The sequence below is a fragment of the Bos grunniens genome, chromosome 11 (genome assembly GCF_055505025.1).
Source record: "Bos grunniens cultivar Pamir isolate PY7600 chromosome 11, Bosgru_T2T1.0, whole genome shotgun sequence".
In the NCBI taxonomy this organism is placed as follows: domain Eukaryota; kingdom Metazoa; phylum Chordata; class Mammalia; order Artiodactyla; family Bovidae; genus Bos; species Bos grunniens.
In genome coordinates this window covers 87,035,563-87,052,801 of record NC_141175.1, presented here as the reverse complement: position 1 = coordinate 87,052,801, position 17,239 = coordinate 87,035,563, and the positions used below count along the sequence as shown (strand labels likewise).

General features: G+C 45.5%; 2 protein-coding genes across 2 annotated transcripts; one reads left to right on the top strand and one right to left on the bottom strand.

Annotated features, from left to right (window-relative positions):
* Positions 1-44: 44 nt before the first annotated feature.
* Positions 45-8,584, bottom strand: CYP1B1 (cytochrome P450 family 1 subfamily B member 1). The gene is made up of 3 exons (XM_086327404.1): positions 8,185-8,584; positions 6,727-7,758; positions 45-3,884 (listed from the first exon to the last, which is right to left on the bottom strand). Exons 2-3 carry the CDS (start codon positions 7,755-7,757, stop codon positions 3,296-3,298), a joined length of 1,620 nt encoding a protein of 539 aa, XP_086183530.1. The 5' UTR covers position 7,758; positions 8,185-8,584; the 3' UTR covers positions 45-3,295.
* On the top strand, positions 7,756-10,621 carry LOC147363488 (uncharacterized). The gene is made up of 4 exons (XM_086328386.1): positions 7,756-7,791; positions 8,283-8,463; positions 8,899-9,916; positions 10,469-10,621. The coding sequence occupies exons 1-3, from the start codon at positions 7,756-7,758 to the stop codon at positions 9,837-9,839; spliced, it is 1,158 nt and encodes a 385-aa protein (XP_086184512.1). The 3' UTR covers positions 9,840-9,916; positions 10,469-10,621.
* The last annotated feature ends 6,618 nt before the right edge of the window (positions 10,622-17,239 follow it).

Genomic DNA, 17,239 nt, shown 5'->3' with positions numbered 1-17,239 from the left:
ACATTAGATTGTATTTGCTACAACATAAAGAAAAACTTCCTGACAAGATTATGAAAGTGATTTTTATTATTTTGGCAGTGGTGTCCTATTATAGGTAATTACAGATATAGAATTTTTAAAATTTGGTATATCAAACCAATGCTATGTCCCCACAAATCTATTTCGTTACAACCAAGTATTATAGTTGCTGTGTACAGATGGAAAGCATACATGATAAAATACAAAAGCAAGAAAAGGTTAAATAAGAGGTTATCCTTGAATTATAAACGTCTACTAAATTATACCTTTGTATTATACAGTTGTGTCAAGGCTAAAAAGCATACAAATCCATACATAATGCTAGGCAACTATTTGATCTAATATAGATCTAACATGAAAGTGTTAAGGCAGTAATAGCATTTCACAGGTAAAGGCTAAGTTCTGAGACATGAAAGCTTTCAGATAATCCATAAAACAAACCTGAGACATCTTCCTCTTGTTTTGGAAAAAAAAAAAAAGAAAAGCAATTTTCTTACTGAGTCAAAGCTTTAATATATCAATGAAGCATTTCATAAACAATATATTTAACTACTGCAATAACCTGGAGTAGACATTCTGACTAAAATGGTGACCACCAAATACATTCTTTCTCTGGCAGAAATAAAATTAGATTTTCTGATTGAGCCTGTAACCTGATTGCGGCAGCCCTCAAATTTGGGTTTTTTTTTTTTTTGTCTGTTTTTGGTTTTTCTTTCCTTCCTTGAACTGGGTTACAAACGTATTAAATAAACCAGGAAATCTCCCAGTACTCACCTCATTGTCTTCTTCGTAAACCCGGCTCTCTCATCACTGAAAGCGCCAGAAGAATTGAGCCTACGTACATAGAAACAGATTACAGAGCATCTGGATCTGGTTGACTTAATGAGGCATCCGGATTGGTACACGATTACTTTTGCTGCCACAAGTCTCTCAGAGTAAGTAGGCTAGGGCAGCCCCAAATTACAGTCTCAGCCCTGTTCAGGGCACAGGGAAGGGTAGATAACAATGTTTTGGAATAGCCAGTGCCAAAAAAATTGAAACATATTGGGTAAGCCTGATTTCTACTGTTGACTTTGGGGCCTTTAAAAATACTGGCACAGATTTTTTCATATTCAAGAGGTACATCTGTGAGATTTTATTAATTAAAATTGTATAAAATGTTTATTAATAAGAATTCCACATTATAATAGTGCTACTATGCTGTGGATTTTTTAAAATCTGCCTGGGATTCAACACTAGCCCATGAAACACTTTTTTTTCTAAATATTCATACTACAAATTAATTAATTCTGAATGAGTGGGAGAATGTTTAGCCATCTTTCTTTCTTTTCATATTTTTCACTCCTTTCTCTTACCCCTGCACTGCCCGTCCCAACACACACCACAATCATACACTCTTTCTTTTATAATTTTGATACAGAGATTCCAAAAAGCTTAATGAAATGTAACAAGCAGTAAGCTTTTAGGACACTTCACAACTTCCTTTGTACATTTATGAGCAATGAAAGTTAAAACTCCAAACTTCACTTTGTACTTTTGCGACCTTCCATCACTTTTTGAAAAAAGGTTTTCAAGTTATTTACATAAACTGAACATATATATTTTGTTCAAGCTTTAGGTCTTCACAGTTACCAAAGTGACCGCCTGCTTAAGATCAATAGGCCATCTTAAACAGCACAGCCGATCTGATTGGTACCACTGAAATCCAATGCCATCCTCAAAACAATCTCCCAAGACTAATTCTGACTTTCCAAAACACAAACACCGCTGCTATCTAAAAAATTATTTAAAAGGAAAACTAGGTCCATTATAATGGGACTTCCCTACCATGTTATTTAATAAAGAACATCAAGATAGTTCGTGGCATTTTTCACTGTTCACCAGGCAGACACAGATTCAGTCTCCCTGCCTTCCACAGGCTAATAGCCAGATTTCCAGTAACTTCCTGGAACTCAATAATCAGAATGGCTTTAAAACTAAATTAAAATTTTAAGCACAACAAGAGTTTAGAAATATAACATATGAACTAAATCAGTTTGGAAGATATTCTGTACTGCGAATATAAGTTTAATAAACATGCTGTAAAGTGATAAGGAACACATCTTTCGGATCCAATTTTAAGATTTTTCAATTCAAATTTCCAATGAGAGAAGAGACTTTGCTTCAACTTGGTTTTCATGATGTCAAAAACAGGTATTTGATTTAATCAAGCTCATACTATGTATTTGAATTAAAATTGGTTAAATTGGTTGTACTTTTCTATATGCTGTGATATTATAAAAGACATTGTTCAACCTTTCCTTGACCAAAATAACTAATACCATTTAGTGATAAAATAACTAATACATATTGGTACTGAATAATTATATAATATATACATACATCTTGAACACTATTTGGTGATTTTTTTTTTTAACCTATGAGATTTATTGAAGTCAGTATGTTATAATCACAAAACTTAAAGTTTAGCTGAGCTGATAAATTTTTTTTCTTCATAATTGAAATTCTGTACTTTAGTAACCAAACGAGGTATGTCTTCAGCTTGGAATTTTTTACAATTTAACAATTTATAGTTTAAAATTCATGAAATCACTGAACCCCACTAAATCAACTACAGTTGATTTCCTTCTGAGCAAATAACTTTATGACTCATCCCATAAAGTAAGAGGCAGCACATCAGTGGGCAAAAAAGATAAATCCACCCATAGATATTAGAGCCTAACTAAGCTATTTTATTGAAAAAGTGAGAAGAGAATTTCTGGTCTTTATTTTTTCCCTTATTAGCCCAGATCACATCCAATCTTACACTGAAATTATTCATCTTTGCATATTCAACAATATTTCCTAAAACTGCTTAATACAATTTTCTATAGAGCATACAGAACATAACCTTGGACCCCACCAAGCAAGGCATGGTTACTGAAATGCCTCTTTATTAGGTAGTTCTGTGTATATGTATATGTGTGTTTTAACTCCAAAGAAAGCTCCCTCAAGAAATTATTATTGGCAACATTCAATATATGTAAAAAAATTCTTTGGGCCCTTTAGCTCTTTCACTCAAAACGTCTCCTGGAGCCCCTACACAGCCCAGGGCTCGTGAGGTACTATTCTGAAGACACGTGTGCAAAGCACATCATCTGTGGGTCAGTTGGTTTACGCTCATTTTAGAGACTAATTGAGAAAGTGGCACAGAGGAGCTAGGGGGGAAAAAAAACTGTAATTTTACTCCCATCTCCCGACTTGCATACTTATAAAATTTCTGCTTGCCTCTGGCTTCTCACTGGCACTCTTTCTCCACTTGTAACTTTTGGACAGCACTATCAAGGAGCTCCATAGACTCTCTGAGAGTCACATTGATTTTAAATGACTTGGGTTTAATGGTCAGGCCGTAATTAAAATCCATTTTCGAAGGCTCGTCTGGATTGGCCTTGAAATTGCACTGGTGAGCAAGGATGGAGATGAAGAGAAACAGCTGCATCTTAGAAATCTCTTCCCCGATGCACCGCCGTTTGCCCACAGAAAAAACCATCACGCTGCCCGTCAAGTCCTTGTTGATGAGGCCATCCTTGTCCAAGAATCGGGTTGGGTCAAAGTCCTCTGGGTTCGACCACTTCACCGGATCATGATTCACGGACCACTGGTTAACAAACACCACCGTGTCCTTGGGGATGTGGTAGCCCAAGACGGAAGCGTTAGCCGTGGTGGCGTGCGGAATGGTGACGGGCACAAAGCTGGAGAAGCGCATGGCTTCATAAAGAAAGGCCATGACGTAGGGCAAGCGGGGCTGGTCCTCCAGGGTGGGCAGCCGGTGCCTACCCACCACTTGATCCAGTTCTGCCTGTACCCGCGCCTGCACTTCCGAATACCTGTTTGGTGTTAAGGGCAGAGAGAGAAAGTCAATGAGGAACACTGATCCTTCTTTCATCTAGAAAGCCCATTACAATTTATTTTTATACCACCATTCTTTAAACTGGCTATCTGAATCAGTAATTGAATTAACATTTCCAGAAAAAAAAAATCAAAAACAGTTTCCTAATTTATCACTTTATTACAAGATGGAGTATAACAGTTATATTTCCTATAATAAGTCTCACACAGCTCTAACTCTCTTCCCCATCATAAGTTAAAAAAGGGTCTAAGTTTTCTCAGCCTGAAAAAGCATGACAAGGGTAAGGATGACTTCTCTCCACTGGATACAGCAGAAAGTGCCGGGGACATACAATACTTTTTAGGAACTCATGAAAACTCATTTCTTTTAAAATCAGAAGAATAAAAGCTTTTAGGCCAATGAAAATGTTTTATAATTTTAACATGCTAATCTTTATACCAATATAGTCATAAAGTTTAATTTAAAAAAATTTTATGGAGTAAGGTGTCCTCAAAGGCAAAAGCACTTGGGGCCCACAAAAATTAAAATGTAACCCTGAAAGTGAATTCTTTTTTTCTTCATCTCCCTAGACAATTCCAGAGAACACAATGTTCTCATTTTATACAAAGATCATTGGTATCCTGATAGATAAAGGTACATATCTTCTAACTTTAAAAGCAAATCCCTAATGTTCATGAGATTATGGTAGACTGTAACATTTATTCACTGTTGCCGATAAAACTAGTACAATCCTATTGGAAAACAAAATCTTATTACAAAGCAAGATCTATAAGGGTAATTTCTCCCCACTCTTTTAAAAGCCAGTGATCCATGTCTGGAAATTTATTTTCAGGAAATAACTTAGCAGGTATAAAAAAAGTAACCATAATAGCTAAAATTTTAAATACAGCTGAAACATTAAAATATAGCAGAAACATTAAAATAGCTCACTCTTTAAAAAAATATTTAGACAAACATAATAAATGATTGTATATAATGATCTGTTACTATGGCAAAATATTATACAGCCATAAAAATTACTAAAATTGTGTAGTAAAAAATTACTAAAGTTTAAAAGACAGGGAAAAAAATAAATAAATAAAAGACAGGGAAATGGCCACTATAGTAAGTGGAAATGTCAGAAGTAAAAAAATGTGTAATTACTACAACTTTGAAAAAAAAATTTAAGTGTGCCTGTGATGACATTATGGGTGATTTTTCAGAGATTTGCAAACTTTTTTCATAGAGGGCCAGAGAGTAAATATTTTAGGCTTTGTGGATCAAGCCCTCTTACCTCCCAGCTTGTGCTATGGGGTAGAAGCAGCTACAGACAATACATAAATTAATGGGCATAGCTGCATTTCCATAAGTTACATAAAAAATAGGAAATGCAATTTGCCAACCCCATCATATTGTCTTTTCACTAAAAAGAAGAACTTTTCATCAGCTATAGTGAATTGAAAGTGACCCCCAAATTGTTTTATTCCCTTTTGCTGCCCAATTGGAGTACACGGAAAACGATTTACAATTCGGTTTCTGGTGAAAAAAAGAAAGAAAGGCAGTTTCAAAAGATAACACGCTTATCTGGGGAAGCAAAGGATTTATTGATCCCATTTTGGAATTGTCCTCTTCCTGATCTATTATTGACTCTTATTATGCGATTTCTGCCCCTCCTCCATATGTGTTTCCATGATATTAATACTGAAAAGTGATTTTAAATATACACCCCCCCCCAAATTGTGAAAGCAGTATCTAAGGAAATACAGGATTCTGATGCAGTGGATTCTAACAAAAGAAGTTTTTACTTTCCAGCTTCCCCTACCTGTGCGCCAGATTGCATAACCAGGATTTCTGGTCTCTCAAAGCAATCAAGACTTGCCTTGAATGAGACATTTGCCCCTGGGGTAAGGATGCCAGGTAAAATACCGGCCGCCCATGTAAATCAACGGCTCGTCTTTTAAAATAACTATAACCTATGTAAAATTTATGTTATATTTGCTTGATCTGGGGATACCGGAGACATGTTTAATTCGTGCGTGTACAAATTCAGCAGAGGTCCGCGGCTGAGGATCAACTTAACCCAGCCGAGCCCAGGGATCCGAGAGGTTAGCAGGTGCCACCCAGATACTCAGCTTCCTTTCTATAACATATGCAGCTCAGCGTTTGCTAAAGTTATGGCTTCTCCTATTCTTTACACCGACACCTCTACGCCTAGAAAGGCGGTTTTATACGCCTAGAGCGGCGGTTTTATACGCCCAGCACAATCCTCTGGTTTCTGGTTGCTTTCCTAAAGCTTTGGATTATCGGTCCTTGAGGCTCCGCCGCCGAACACTAGCTATATCGCGATACAAAGCCTTGAAGGGCGGTTGGCTTTTGGCTCCGAGGCCAGACGGCCTCCAGTCAGCGCTGAAGACCAGCCGAGCCGATTAGGCGTGCTTACTTAACATTTTTTACTACGCTGCCCTTTCCTTTCGAACATTTCCAATTTTGCTTCTCCGTGCCAATGTGGGAGATCGGGGGATGATCTTGGGCACTTAATCTTGCTATTCCAAGTGGTTTCACACAAATTTATCCCCTCTAGGAGCGGTGAGCTCCAAGATCAGCGATGCCGAGCCGTCCCGGCGCGGTTGGGTGGAGCGTGCAAAACGCACGGTGCAAAACGCACGGTGCCTTCCAGAGACGCGCTTTCTGGACTCGGTCTCAGCTTTGGCAGGTGGGGACCCGCAGCGAAACCCCAAACCCTCCTTGAGCGCTAGTCGCGACCTCAGCATATTCTAATTCCACTCCACCTTTTACGGAGGGAGGGGGGAAGGCCGACCCGAGCCTCCTGGAGGCTTTACCTGGTGAAGAGAACGAGCAGCCACTGCAGCGCGGTGGAGAGAGTATCCTGGCTGGCGCCGAAGATGTCTGTGACCGTGGCCGGCACGTAGTCTACGTCCAGGCGCGGGCCACCATCGCCAGAGTCAGCCCCCGCCGAGTGGATGAAAGCGTCCATCATGTCGCGGGGGGCGGCCCCGGGCCGGAGGCTTTCGCGGTGCCTCAGGAACTTGTCTAGAACGAAGTTGCTGAAGTTGCGATTGAGCTGCTCGAATTCACGGAAGGCAGTGCGCACGGGGTTAGGGAAGCGCTGCAGCCAGGGCAGCACGTCCACCAGGCTGCCCGCGCCCACAGTGCGCCCAAACTCCTCGTTGTGGCTGAGCAATTCGAGGAACTCGGCGTCGTCGTGGCTGTAGCGGCAGCCGAAGCACAGAGCGCTCATGACATTGGCCACGGCCACCAGGGTCAGTGGCCGCGGGTCTAGGAAGGCGCCGCCCGCGCTGCGGCGCACCAGCAGCTCTACCAACTCCCGCACCTCGCCTACCACGTGGCCCTCGAGGACCCGGCGGCCGCGCGGCTGGCGCGTGGAGAAGGCTCGCATCGTGCTGTGCGCCGCGCGCCGCTGCGCCTTCCAGCTCTCCGAGTACTGGCCGAAAGCCAGGCTGCGGCCACCGGACACCAAGCGGAAAGAGGCGAAAGGCGGCCGGTCGGCGAAGGCCGCGCTCTGGTGCACCAGCGCCTGGCGGATGGCGCGCTCGCCGTTCAGCACCACCACCCGGCAGCTGCCGAGATGGATCTGGAAGACGTCGCCGTAGCGCCGCGCCAGACGTGCGAACAAGAGGTGCGGCGCCGAGCCCATTGACGCCGCATTTCCGATCAGCGGCCAAGCAAAGGGACCGGGGGGCGCGGAGCCCGGCTGCCGCCGCCGCTGCCTCAACAGCCACTGGCCCACGTGCACTGCGGCCAGCACCGAGAGCAGCAGAAGGAGCATGGTCTGCTGGACCGACAGAAGGGTCGGCGACAGGTGATCGTCCGGGCTGAGGCCAGTGGCCATGCTGGGGAGAGAAGGGCGAAGGCGTGACACTCAGGTAGGCAGAGAAAGAAGAGGGCGCCCCAAGCTCCTATCCACCTGCCTCGGGCTACCGTGCACTGTTGGGTAGGCAGGAGGTAGCGCGTAGGTCAGATCAGGGCTAGCTCACTGAAGAAGCAGTTGAACACGCCTCTTGCCATCCCAAACCCATTGCCCAAAAGCGAGGGGAAGGGTCGTGTTTCCGCCTCTCTATGACCCGATTCCCCCGACCCCGCCTCAGCCGCGTAACGGTTCCTGCAATTCAAGGACAACACAGCGGGCATCAAGGTGTGGCGCTCAGTTCCCTCTAAATGCCTACCACCCCGGCCCCTGCGACCCCCGCCACTTCTGATGTGTGAGAACCCACGCGTCACAAGAGGCCGCAGGAAGGCGGCTCAGCTGACACACTGACCTGCGAGGAGGCGCGGTTTCCAGCAGCGCCAGACGGCCGGCTGGGAGAACGGACTGGGGCCCTTGTGGGGTTCAAGACCGCAATCTCAATGTCTCCAGAAAATCGGAAGCCGACCCTGGACACCTGTTGCCAGCTCTGGGAACTTCAGCGCCCACTCTGGAGTCTCTAGGGGTCGTCAGAGCCGGGGGCGCTCGGTCTGGGATAGGGACGCAGAAAGGAGTTTGCTTTGCCGAGCCTCGCTGCACCTGAGCCTCGGCAAAGTCAGGGTTTTCTCACCGCGTGAGAGTTGCGATTGAGGGTCGATGAATGGAGTCAACTGCCAGCCCTCACAACCCCCTGCAAGGCTCTGACAGCTGGCGTCGCAGAGGCGTGGTCGGTTTGCACAGTCACTCTGGAGAGTAAAGCGCGCCATCCCGCCTCTCTTTTTTAAGGTCTGTGAGTGGGGAGGAGGCAACCGGACCTGGCAGGGGCGGGGCTTGCAGAGGGAAGGCGGGGCGCTCTGGAACAGGCCTCTCGGACTACGACTGGGGTCACCGCGCGCTGGTGGTCACGCGAGGCAGTCCCTGCGCGCCCCGACGGCCTTGGAGCAGTAGCTGGTGGCTTTCCTGGAAGCGGCGGCGAGAACTTTGCGTTTCCCCCAAATCACCCTTCCTCACAGCCACTTCCGATCGAGGCCGCAGTTTCTCTGGACGCTCGCTCGGGACACCACCTGAGCACCACTCCTGCGCTTTCGGTGGGAGCGCGCTCCACGCCCCGAGCGCACAACCTCTCTACCCTTTCCGTGGCCTGGGCTTCCTTCCCCGAGAGAAAATCGCTCGAGATCCTCGGGCGCCCTAACCGGGAAAGCAAACCTGTCAGCTTGGAAAAGAAAACTCGGTTGTGGTGAAGGTTTGCCTTACTGCATCCCGAGTTGCTTTATTTGTAGTTTAACGTTCTCGCAAGCATATCGACCCATCAGGTCAGGCCCTTTGGCGCGCAAAGTTCTCCTTCCACCTTGGGCGGCGAGATCAAGAAGCCCTGAAGGACACAGCTCCCCCGCCCCGGGACCCCGACTTCCTTGGCATACAAAGGCCAGAGCTGGCGCGCCACAGCTGCCTGGAGGTTTCCCGCGTAGAAACTCCTCCAGGTGGCGCCGCCCACTGGAGAACGCGGAGCAAAGCTGGCCGCGTCGGAGACCGGGGGCGCCCGGCGGAGAGCCGAGCTGGGACGCACCCTGCGGAGAGCAGGAGAGGGAGGGCGCTCTGAAGATTCCTGGAGGAGTGGAGGGGGTGGGGCGGGAGGGGGGTGAGAAGGAGGAGGCCAATCTCCGAGAGCCTGCGAACTTTATTGGGTTGAAAAGTTTCTTCTGCTGTCGCCTCCCCCTTGCGTGCGGAGCTGTGCCTTGCGTGCGCTGCTTCTGGAAAGTCGGCTCTAGTCATATCCCTCGGCGCTTCTCACGGCACCTGACACGCCGAGGCGGCGGCGGGGGCGGCGGCCGAGGGCGGGATGCCGACCGCCACCACCCTCCGCGGCGCACGCACAGCCGCGCCCTCCCGGCCACAGCTCCAAGGCCGCGTCTGGGCGCGCGCGCGCGCGCTCTGAACGGGACTCTCCTGCCCAAGTGGAAGCCCCAAGGCGCAGCACCCTTTCCTGCCGGCTGGTACAAAGTATTTTAAAGACCCTGGAGAAAAAAAGATCTTTTCCGAAAGGTTGGGGAAAGGGCGAGCCCGGGGGATGAATGGTAGTTATTCAGGTAGGAAGTGTGCTTCCGAGCCTCGGGGGTTACCAAGAATAAGTAAAGAAGTTGGGCGCTTACCAAGTACCAGCCGTGTGCTTTGAGGTTTACCGGCGCGGCCAATCTCTACTGTTTGCCAGTTTACAGATGAGGAAACGGGTTCAGAAAGGTTATATGATTTACCCAAGTTCACACGCATACATTTACAATCATACGATATAACCTTAAATGATTTCTTTTTCCAAGTAAATGATTGAAATGCTTCCCTGGGCAAAGTGAGGTGGTTCTGTACTCCCCCACTCTACCTTTTATTAGCTAATAAGAGGTGGACCCAGGATTTGAACCCACGAAGTTGCACTCCAGCTCCATCATACTTGTTTATGCTGAAGAAAAGCCTCAGATAAAAGGCACAAATGCATTCTTTCCTGCCTGTCTAAAAAAAAAAAAAATCAGCTGGAAGAATGTTTTAAAATAATTTCTGGGGTTTTTGGCGGGGGTGGGGCAGGGAGATTTGTTTTAGAGAATTGAATCTTGAGGATTCTAAAGAAATAATATGCTCATCTTTTGCAGGTAAATTGGTTTTGAATGAAGGAGGCCTGTGGATTGTGCTTCATAGCTGACTTTGAAATAACTGGTTAAATTCTAAAGAAAAATAAACTTCTTAAGAGTTTGACTTTTTGAAAGGTTGAAACCAACATTAAAATATCTTACTTGATAAGAAAATGCCTTTTTGTAAAATTCTGCATTCAGTAGCTTTTGAGAGGTTCTCTGGAAATGACTTCATACTTTATTATGGGGTACTCAGTTCTGTAATAAAGTTAGTTTTTGAGCAACTGAGTAAATAGGAATTGGTTTCCCAGGGCTCCTCTGGCATATATATCATTTGAAATGAATTTCATAGCAACCTTATAATATCTAAGTTTAGCAAGACCCTTGTCTAATAATTGAAGATTGCTGCAGGTATCAGTCTCTCATCAGACTTGAATTTAGTAGACAAGAATTGTGTATGGGCTACTACAAATTTTAAGCTGGCAATGTTCCTGAAAGCTTTTATCACAGTATTTCTACCAGAATCAGAGGAATGGAGGTGCTTTTAAACCAAGTAAATACCTATCTTAAAAACTACAAAACAGAGCTGTTTCTAAGACCTCCTATATAGCTTTTAGATAAACTAGATACATACCTGCCTGCCACAGCAAATAGTTCAACGTACCTTTCAAGCCATGATGCCCTGGATTCAGCTCTTGTTGCAGGACAAGGCTTTAAAAGGCAGAGGAACCAGTTAGGTAAATGCTGTCAGAAAGATAGGCTTTATCAGTTAGGACAAGCCAAAAAGACTGGCTGTGGTAACACTGGGCTTTGGCTTCTCCCGGGCTTTTTGGTGTAGACCTCTGTTGGAAGGCCCATCCAATACCTGATGAAGACTCAGGATAAATCCAGAGAGGCCTGCGGGTACCCTTGACGTAGCTCATGGTGGAGCCCTCACTCTAGTGAATATCCATACCAGACTCTAAGTTATCAGTTGCTCAAAGCCAGTGTCTAAGGCCCAGGGATCTCCTTTCAGTCAATAACACACAATATGGGGATTTTGCCCACCCCTAAACTCAACATTTGAATTGTTTGGTACAGATAACTTTCAAAAGAACAGCGAAGCTAGAGAGATAGTTCAAGGAAGAGATTTAAAATACCTTGTGTTGTATTGATTCCATAGAAGAGAAATCCAGCTTAAGCGTGTTTAAGCAGGACAGAAATGCACTGGCTCACATGAAGGAAAGGATAAAGGTGGTACCTCACAGGATGGAAGGACCTGGGGCTGCTCTCCCACTGTCTAGCATGCTAGTCTCTGCTTGGGTTTCATCCCATATACTCTCTTCATATAGCAGGAAAGCTGGCCATGGGCAGCCTCAAATTAACCACCACCCCCCAAAAAAGAGAACATGTCCTTTTCAGGGTCATTTTTCAAGCCCCTGGAAGGATTCCATTGTGCCAGCTTGGCATCAGGCCACCCCTGTGGCCAAAGGGCTAAGTCTCTTTTCGGAAAAAGAGAGATGGAGGTAGGGAGAACATGCTGCTGCTAAGTCACTTCAGTTGTGTCCAACTCTGTGCAACCCCATAGATGGCAGCCCACCAGGCTCCCCCATTCCTGGGATTCTCCAGGCAAGAACACTGCAGTGGGTTGCCATTTCCTTCTCCAATGCATGAAAGTGAAAAGTGAAAGTGAAGTCGCTCAGTCGTGTCCAGACTCTGCTGGGAAACAAAAGGTAAGAGGCCCCTCTGTCCTCAGGTATCCTGCTTCTGTCCTTCATTTTGGGTTGAAGGATAACACAAAATAATAATAATAATAAATCAGCAACTGAGATAGATGCTTTTTTAAAAAATTATTTATTTTTTGCAGTGCTGGGTCTTCACTGCTACATGCGCTTTCTCTAGTTGCAACAAGTAGGGGCTACTCTCTACTTGCAATGCGCAGGCTTCTCATTGCTGTGGCTTCTCTTATTGCAGAGAACTGGTTCTAGACTTGTTGCAGAGCACTGGCTCTAGGCTTCAGAAGTTACAGCACGTGGATCAGAAGTTGTGGCTCCCAGGCTCCAGAGCACAGGCTCAGTAGTTGTGGCTGGCGCACAGGCTTGGTTGCTCCAAGGCATGTGGGATCTTCCTGGGTCAGGGATCAAACCTGTGTCTCCCACACTAGCAGGCAGATTCTTTGCCACTGAGCCACCAGGGAAGCCCCAAGATAGATGCTTTTTGCCTGGAACCCATAGCCAAGAAAGCTCAGCCCTTAAGTCATCAGTATAGAAGTTGGTTTTCTTCATGGGATTTTGCTTTAGCAGCTCTTCAATATGGCTAGGTATGTACCTAAAACTAAACACAATACCCCAAAGATGAGATCTTGTCCAACCCCGAGAGCTGTGGTTACTTCCCACCAATCATGCCGTGTTTGTTTTTAATGCAAACTAAGTTTTAGGGCTATTTTAAAGTATCTAAGCTTGTGATAAATTAAGGTCTTTATCTTTTATCTTGAGACTTAATACCATTCTGAGTCTTTCATTGCACTTGTACAATTGATTTAAAAAAAAATATGAGATTTTCCATTTATTTCCATTAAATACATTTTGAAGCTTCCAGCCCATGGAGGCCATGTTGATACTCTTATGGCCTCTGAGGCCAAGATCACAACAGAAGCTGGAAAGTAATATGGGGAAAACAAGTCTAGTGGCCAGGTGACCACTGGCCCACTCTGGACTACTTCTATGACAAAAATCTTTGGACTTTGGTTTATATTATATATCTACATTATTATGCATACACAATATTTTATATATATATAAATATTTAATATATCATGTTACAATATTCAGTTCAGTTCAGTTGCTCAGTCGTGTCCGACTCTTTGCGACCCCATGAATCGCAGCACACTAGGCCTCCCTGTCCATCACCAACTCCCGGAGTTCACTCAGACTCACATCCATCGAGTCAGTGATGCCATCCAGCCATCTCATCCTCTGTCGTCCCCTTCTCCTCCTGCCCCCAGTCCCTCCCAGCATCAGGGTCTTTTCCAGTGAGTCAACTCTTCGCGTGAGGTGGCCAAAGTACTGGAGTTTCAGCTTTAGCATCATTCCTTCCAAAGAAATCCCAGGGCTGATCTCCTTCAGAATGGACTGGTTGGATCTCCTTGCAGAGTCCCTTGGACTCTCAAGAGTCTTCTCCAACACCACAGTTCAAAAGCATCAATTCTTCAGCGCTCAGCTTTCTTCACAGTCCAACTCTCACATCCATACATGAGCACTGGAAAAACCATAGCCTTGACTAGACGGACCTTTGTTGGCAAAGTAATGTCTCTGCATTTGAATATGCTATCCAGGTTGGTCATAACTTTTCTTCCAAGGAGTAAGCGTCTTTTAATTTCATGGCTGCAGTCACCATCTGCAGTGATTTTGAAGCCCCCCAAAATAAAGTCTGCCACTGTTTCCACTGTTTCCCCATCTATTTCCCATGAAGTGATGGAACCAAATGCCATGATCTTAGTTTTCTGAATGTTGAGTTTTAAGCCAACTTTTTCACTCTCCACTTTCACCTTCATCAAGAGGCTTTTAAGTTCCTCTTCACTTTCTGCCATAAGGGTGGTGTCATTTGCATATCTGACGTTATTGATATTTCTCCCAGCAATCTTGATTCCAGCTTGTGCTTCTTCCAGCCCAGCATTTCTCATGATGTGCTCTGCGTATAAGTTAAATAAGCAGGGTGACGATATACAGCCTTGACGTACTCCTTTTCCTATCTGGAACCAGTCTGTTGTTCCATGTCCAGTTCTAACTGTTGCTTCCTGACCTGCATACAAATTTCTCAAGAGGCAGGTCAGGTGGGCTGGTATTCCCATGTCTTTCAGAATTTTCCACAGTTTATTGTGATCCACACAGTCAAAGGCTTTGGCATAGTCAATAAAGCAGAAATAGATGTTTTTCTGGAACTCTCTTGCTTTTTCGATGATCCAGCGGATGTTGGCAATTTGGTCTCTGGTTCCTCTGCCTTTTCTAAAACCAGCTTGAACATTTGGAAGTTCATGGTTCACGTATTGCTGAAGCCTGGCTTGGAGAATTTTGAGCATACAATATTAGGGCTTCCCAAGTGGCGCTATTGGTAAAGAACCTACCTGCCAATGTAGGAGACTTAAGAGATGCAGGTTCAATCTCTGGGTTGGGAAGATCTCCTGGAGTAGGAAATGGCAACCCATTCCAGTATTCTTGCCTGGAATATTCCATGGACAGAGGAGCCTGGCCCAGTGCCGTCCATAGCGTCACACAGAGTCAGACACGCCTGAAGCGACTTAGCACTCAGGCATGTTATAATATTATACAATTTGTATATATTATTTTTCAGTTTTGACCAGATATAAATTCTTAAAACACACCCACGCATAGTATACAAACATACTCTTGTTGCAAAAGATTCAATCAGTGTATAAGAATATGCAGAGAATTAGGAAAGCCCATGCTCCTACCCCTTCTCATGTGCAGCCACAAGAATCATGTGTCTTCCACTTATGTATAGCATATGCTTGTGCATATGTGTATATTTTTAATACAAATGAGATCATACTAAAATTACTGTTCAGTGATTTTTTTTCAACTTAACAGTTGTCTTGGCAACTTCAACAGAAGGTATAGATCTACCTACCACATGCTTTTAAACTACTGCGTAGTATGACTGTAACATAATTTATTTAGCCATTTCTCTTTGAAGACCGTTTGTGTTCTTTCCAACTTATTTGAGACTCCATTGCGGTGACTTCACTTTTCTGTGCAATTCTGTATACATTTGCAAATGTTTTCCCAGTGGAGAATCTTGAACCAAAGGGGTATGCATTTTAAAGGGTCTTGCTACCACCTCCTTGTCTTCCACAAAGACGGTCAGTTTGCATCTGGAACCTGGGATTTTGTACCCAGTAGCATGTACCAACAAACTTTTCCTTCTATAAAGAATGATTGCTTTAATTTAGCTTTGCAAATGTAGAATGAAAACAAAACAAAGGGATTACTTGTCTTTCAGATCTGTTCTTTCCTTTAAAGAATTGGTATGCTTGTGCTCAGATCATCTCCTCTTCTTGACAGGTGAGGGAAATCCCCAGATTAAAGCTGATAAGACATTAGTGGGGGGAGCATTCCGGATTTCCATATCTCTATGGAAGACATCACAGAATCCAGGGTAGGAGAGTGACCTCAGCGTGCCTCAGTGTCCCCTCCGAGATGATGACAGGCCCCTGGGCACAGGCCCAAAAAGCCTTCTAGGTTTGTCTAATCTTCCAGAGGAGATTAAAAGCAGTAAAGCCAGCATAACACATCATTAGGAATTTGGCTTCTGGAGCCAGGCACTCTTGGGTGTAAGGCCCAGCTCTCTGACTTATAAGCAGTGACCTTGGCCATGGTAGTTAACTCTTCTTAGCCCAAATATCCTCATTTGTACAAAAGGGATCATAATATCCCAGCCACAGGGAGTCACTGTGAGGATTAAATGAGATATTATGAGGATACCAATTAGCACAGTTGATGGCAAAGAGTGAGTTCTCAATAAAAGCTAGCCGTTATTTATTATTGTTACCACTAGTACTACGCCCTTATTCCTGTCCAATAAAATCAGAGTCACGCAAGGACTTGGACCTCACAGAGATAAACATAGCCTGCTTGGTTCAGTGTGATGCTTTGGGGTGACACACCCTCACCCAACCGCCTGCAACCTCCTGGAAGCCTAAGGTGACAACAGCCACAGCCTCCTTTTCTTTCTGAGGCAGCACATGAGTGGTCAGTAGCCCCCAACTCCAGAGCCCGCAGGGTTCTGCCTCTACCACTCATAACCGAGTGACTCTAGCTGCTGCAAATAGCTTTCTGGGTCCAGTTCACATTTGGGTAAAACAGAGACCACGCCAGTACCTACTTCAGGACTAAACGAGCTAATACATGTACAGCTTTAGAAGAACAGTGCCTGGTACCAGGGAGGGGCTCAGACGCATCAGTTATGATCATTACTCTGAGGGAAGCCATTTGCCGCTGCCTGAAAAGGCCAACCTCAGAGCCATCTGCTCTTGGCAGAAGGGCTCAGCATCAACAGCCAATTTGCGGTTTCCTCCAGCTCCCAGATGGAGCCATGCAGTACTTCTTTCTCACCTTGTTTCAGCTCACCCAGATGGACACGCTCCACTTCAGGACCCTCAGAGCAGAGGCAGCTCTTTAGGCAGGAGGATGCCACGCTCCCAAAAGGTCCCGGAGGAGGCCGAGCCGGGTGCCTTCCTCCAAGCCAGGCTCTGGGCCAGTCCCTCCCACAGAGCAGAGGCTCTGGGACAGCACTTGGGCCATCGCTGCCAGGGAGAGTTAAGAAAACGACAGTCCACGCGGTGCAAACAGGAAAAGGCCCCAGGAAGTGCTGTCCTGGGACCTCCAGGGGTTGGCATGAATGAAGCCATGCTCCCTGGCTCCCCAGAAGAGACCGCCTACTTTCCTCCCAGTACAGGTCTGGATGAAAGTGGGCTGTGGCTCAGACCTGCGGCACCCAGAACACTGAGCAGCTGCACTGAAGAAGCTCAGGCTGTCTGGCAGCCCGGACCAGAAGGCTGGGCGAGGAGTCTCTCTGCCCTTCCTTGTTAACTGCCAGGGAGGAAACGCTCCCCTGGCCACAGTGGAAAGTCGAATTCAGCCATCTGTACTGTGGTGGTGACTAACCTTCTTTCCTTGAACTATTGTGCCGAGTCAGCCTGTGGCTTATTTGTTTTACGGGTTGGATTGCAGAAGGAAGTCAGGACTTCTCAGGTTCTGAGCCTTGGTAGCAGCACCTACACCTGTGTTCAGGTGC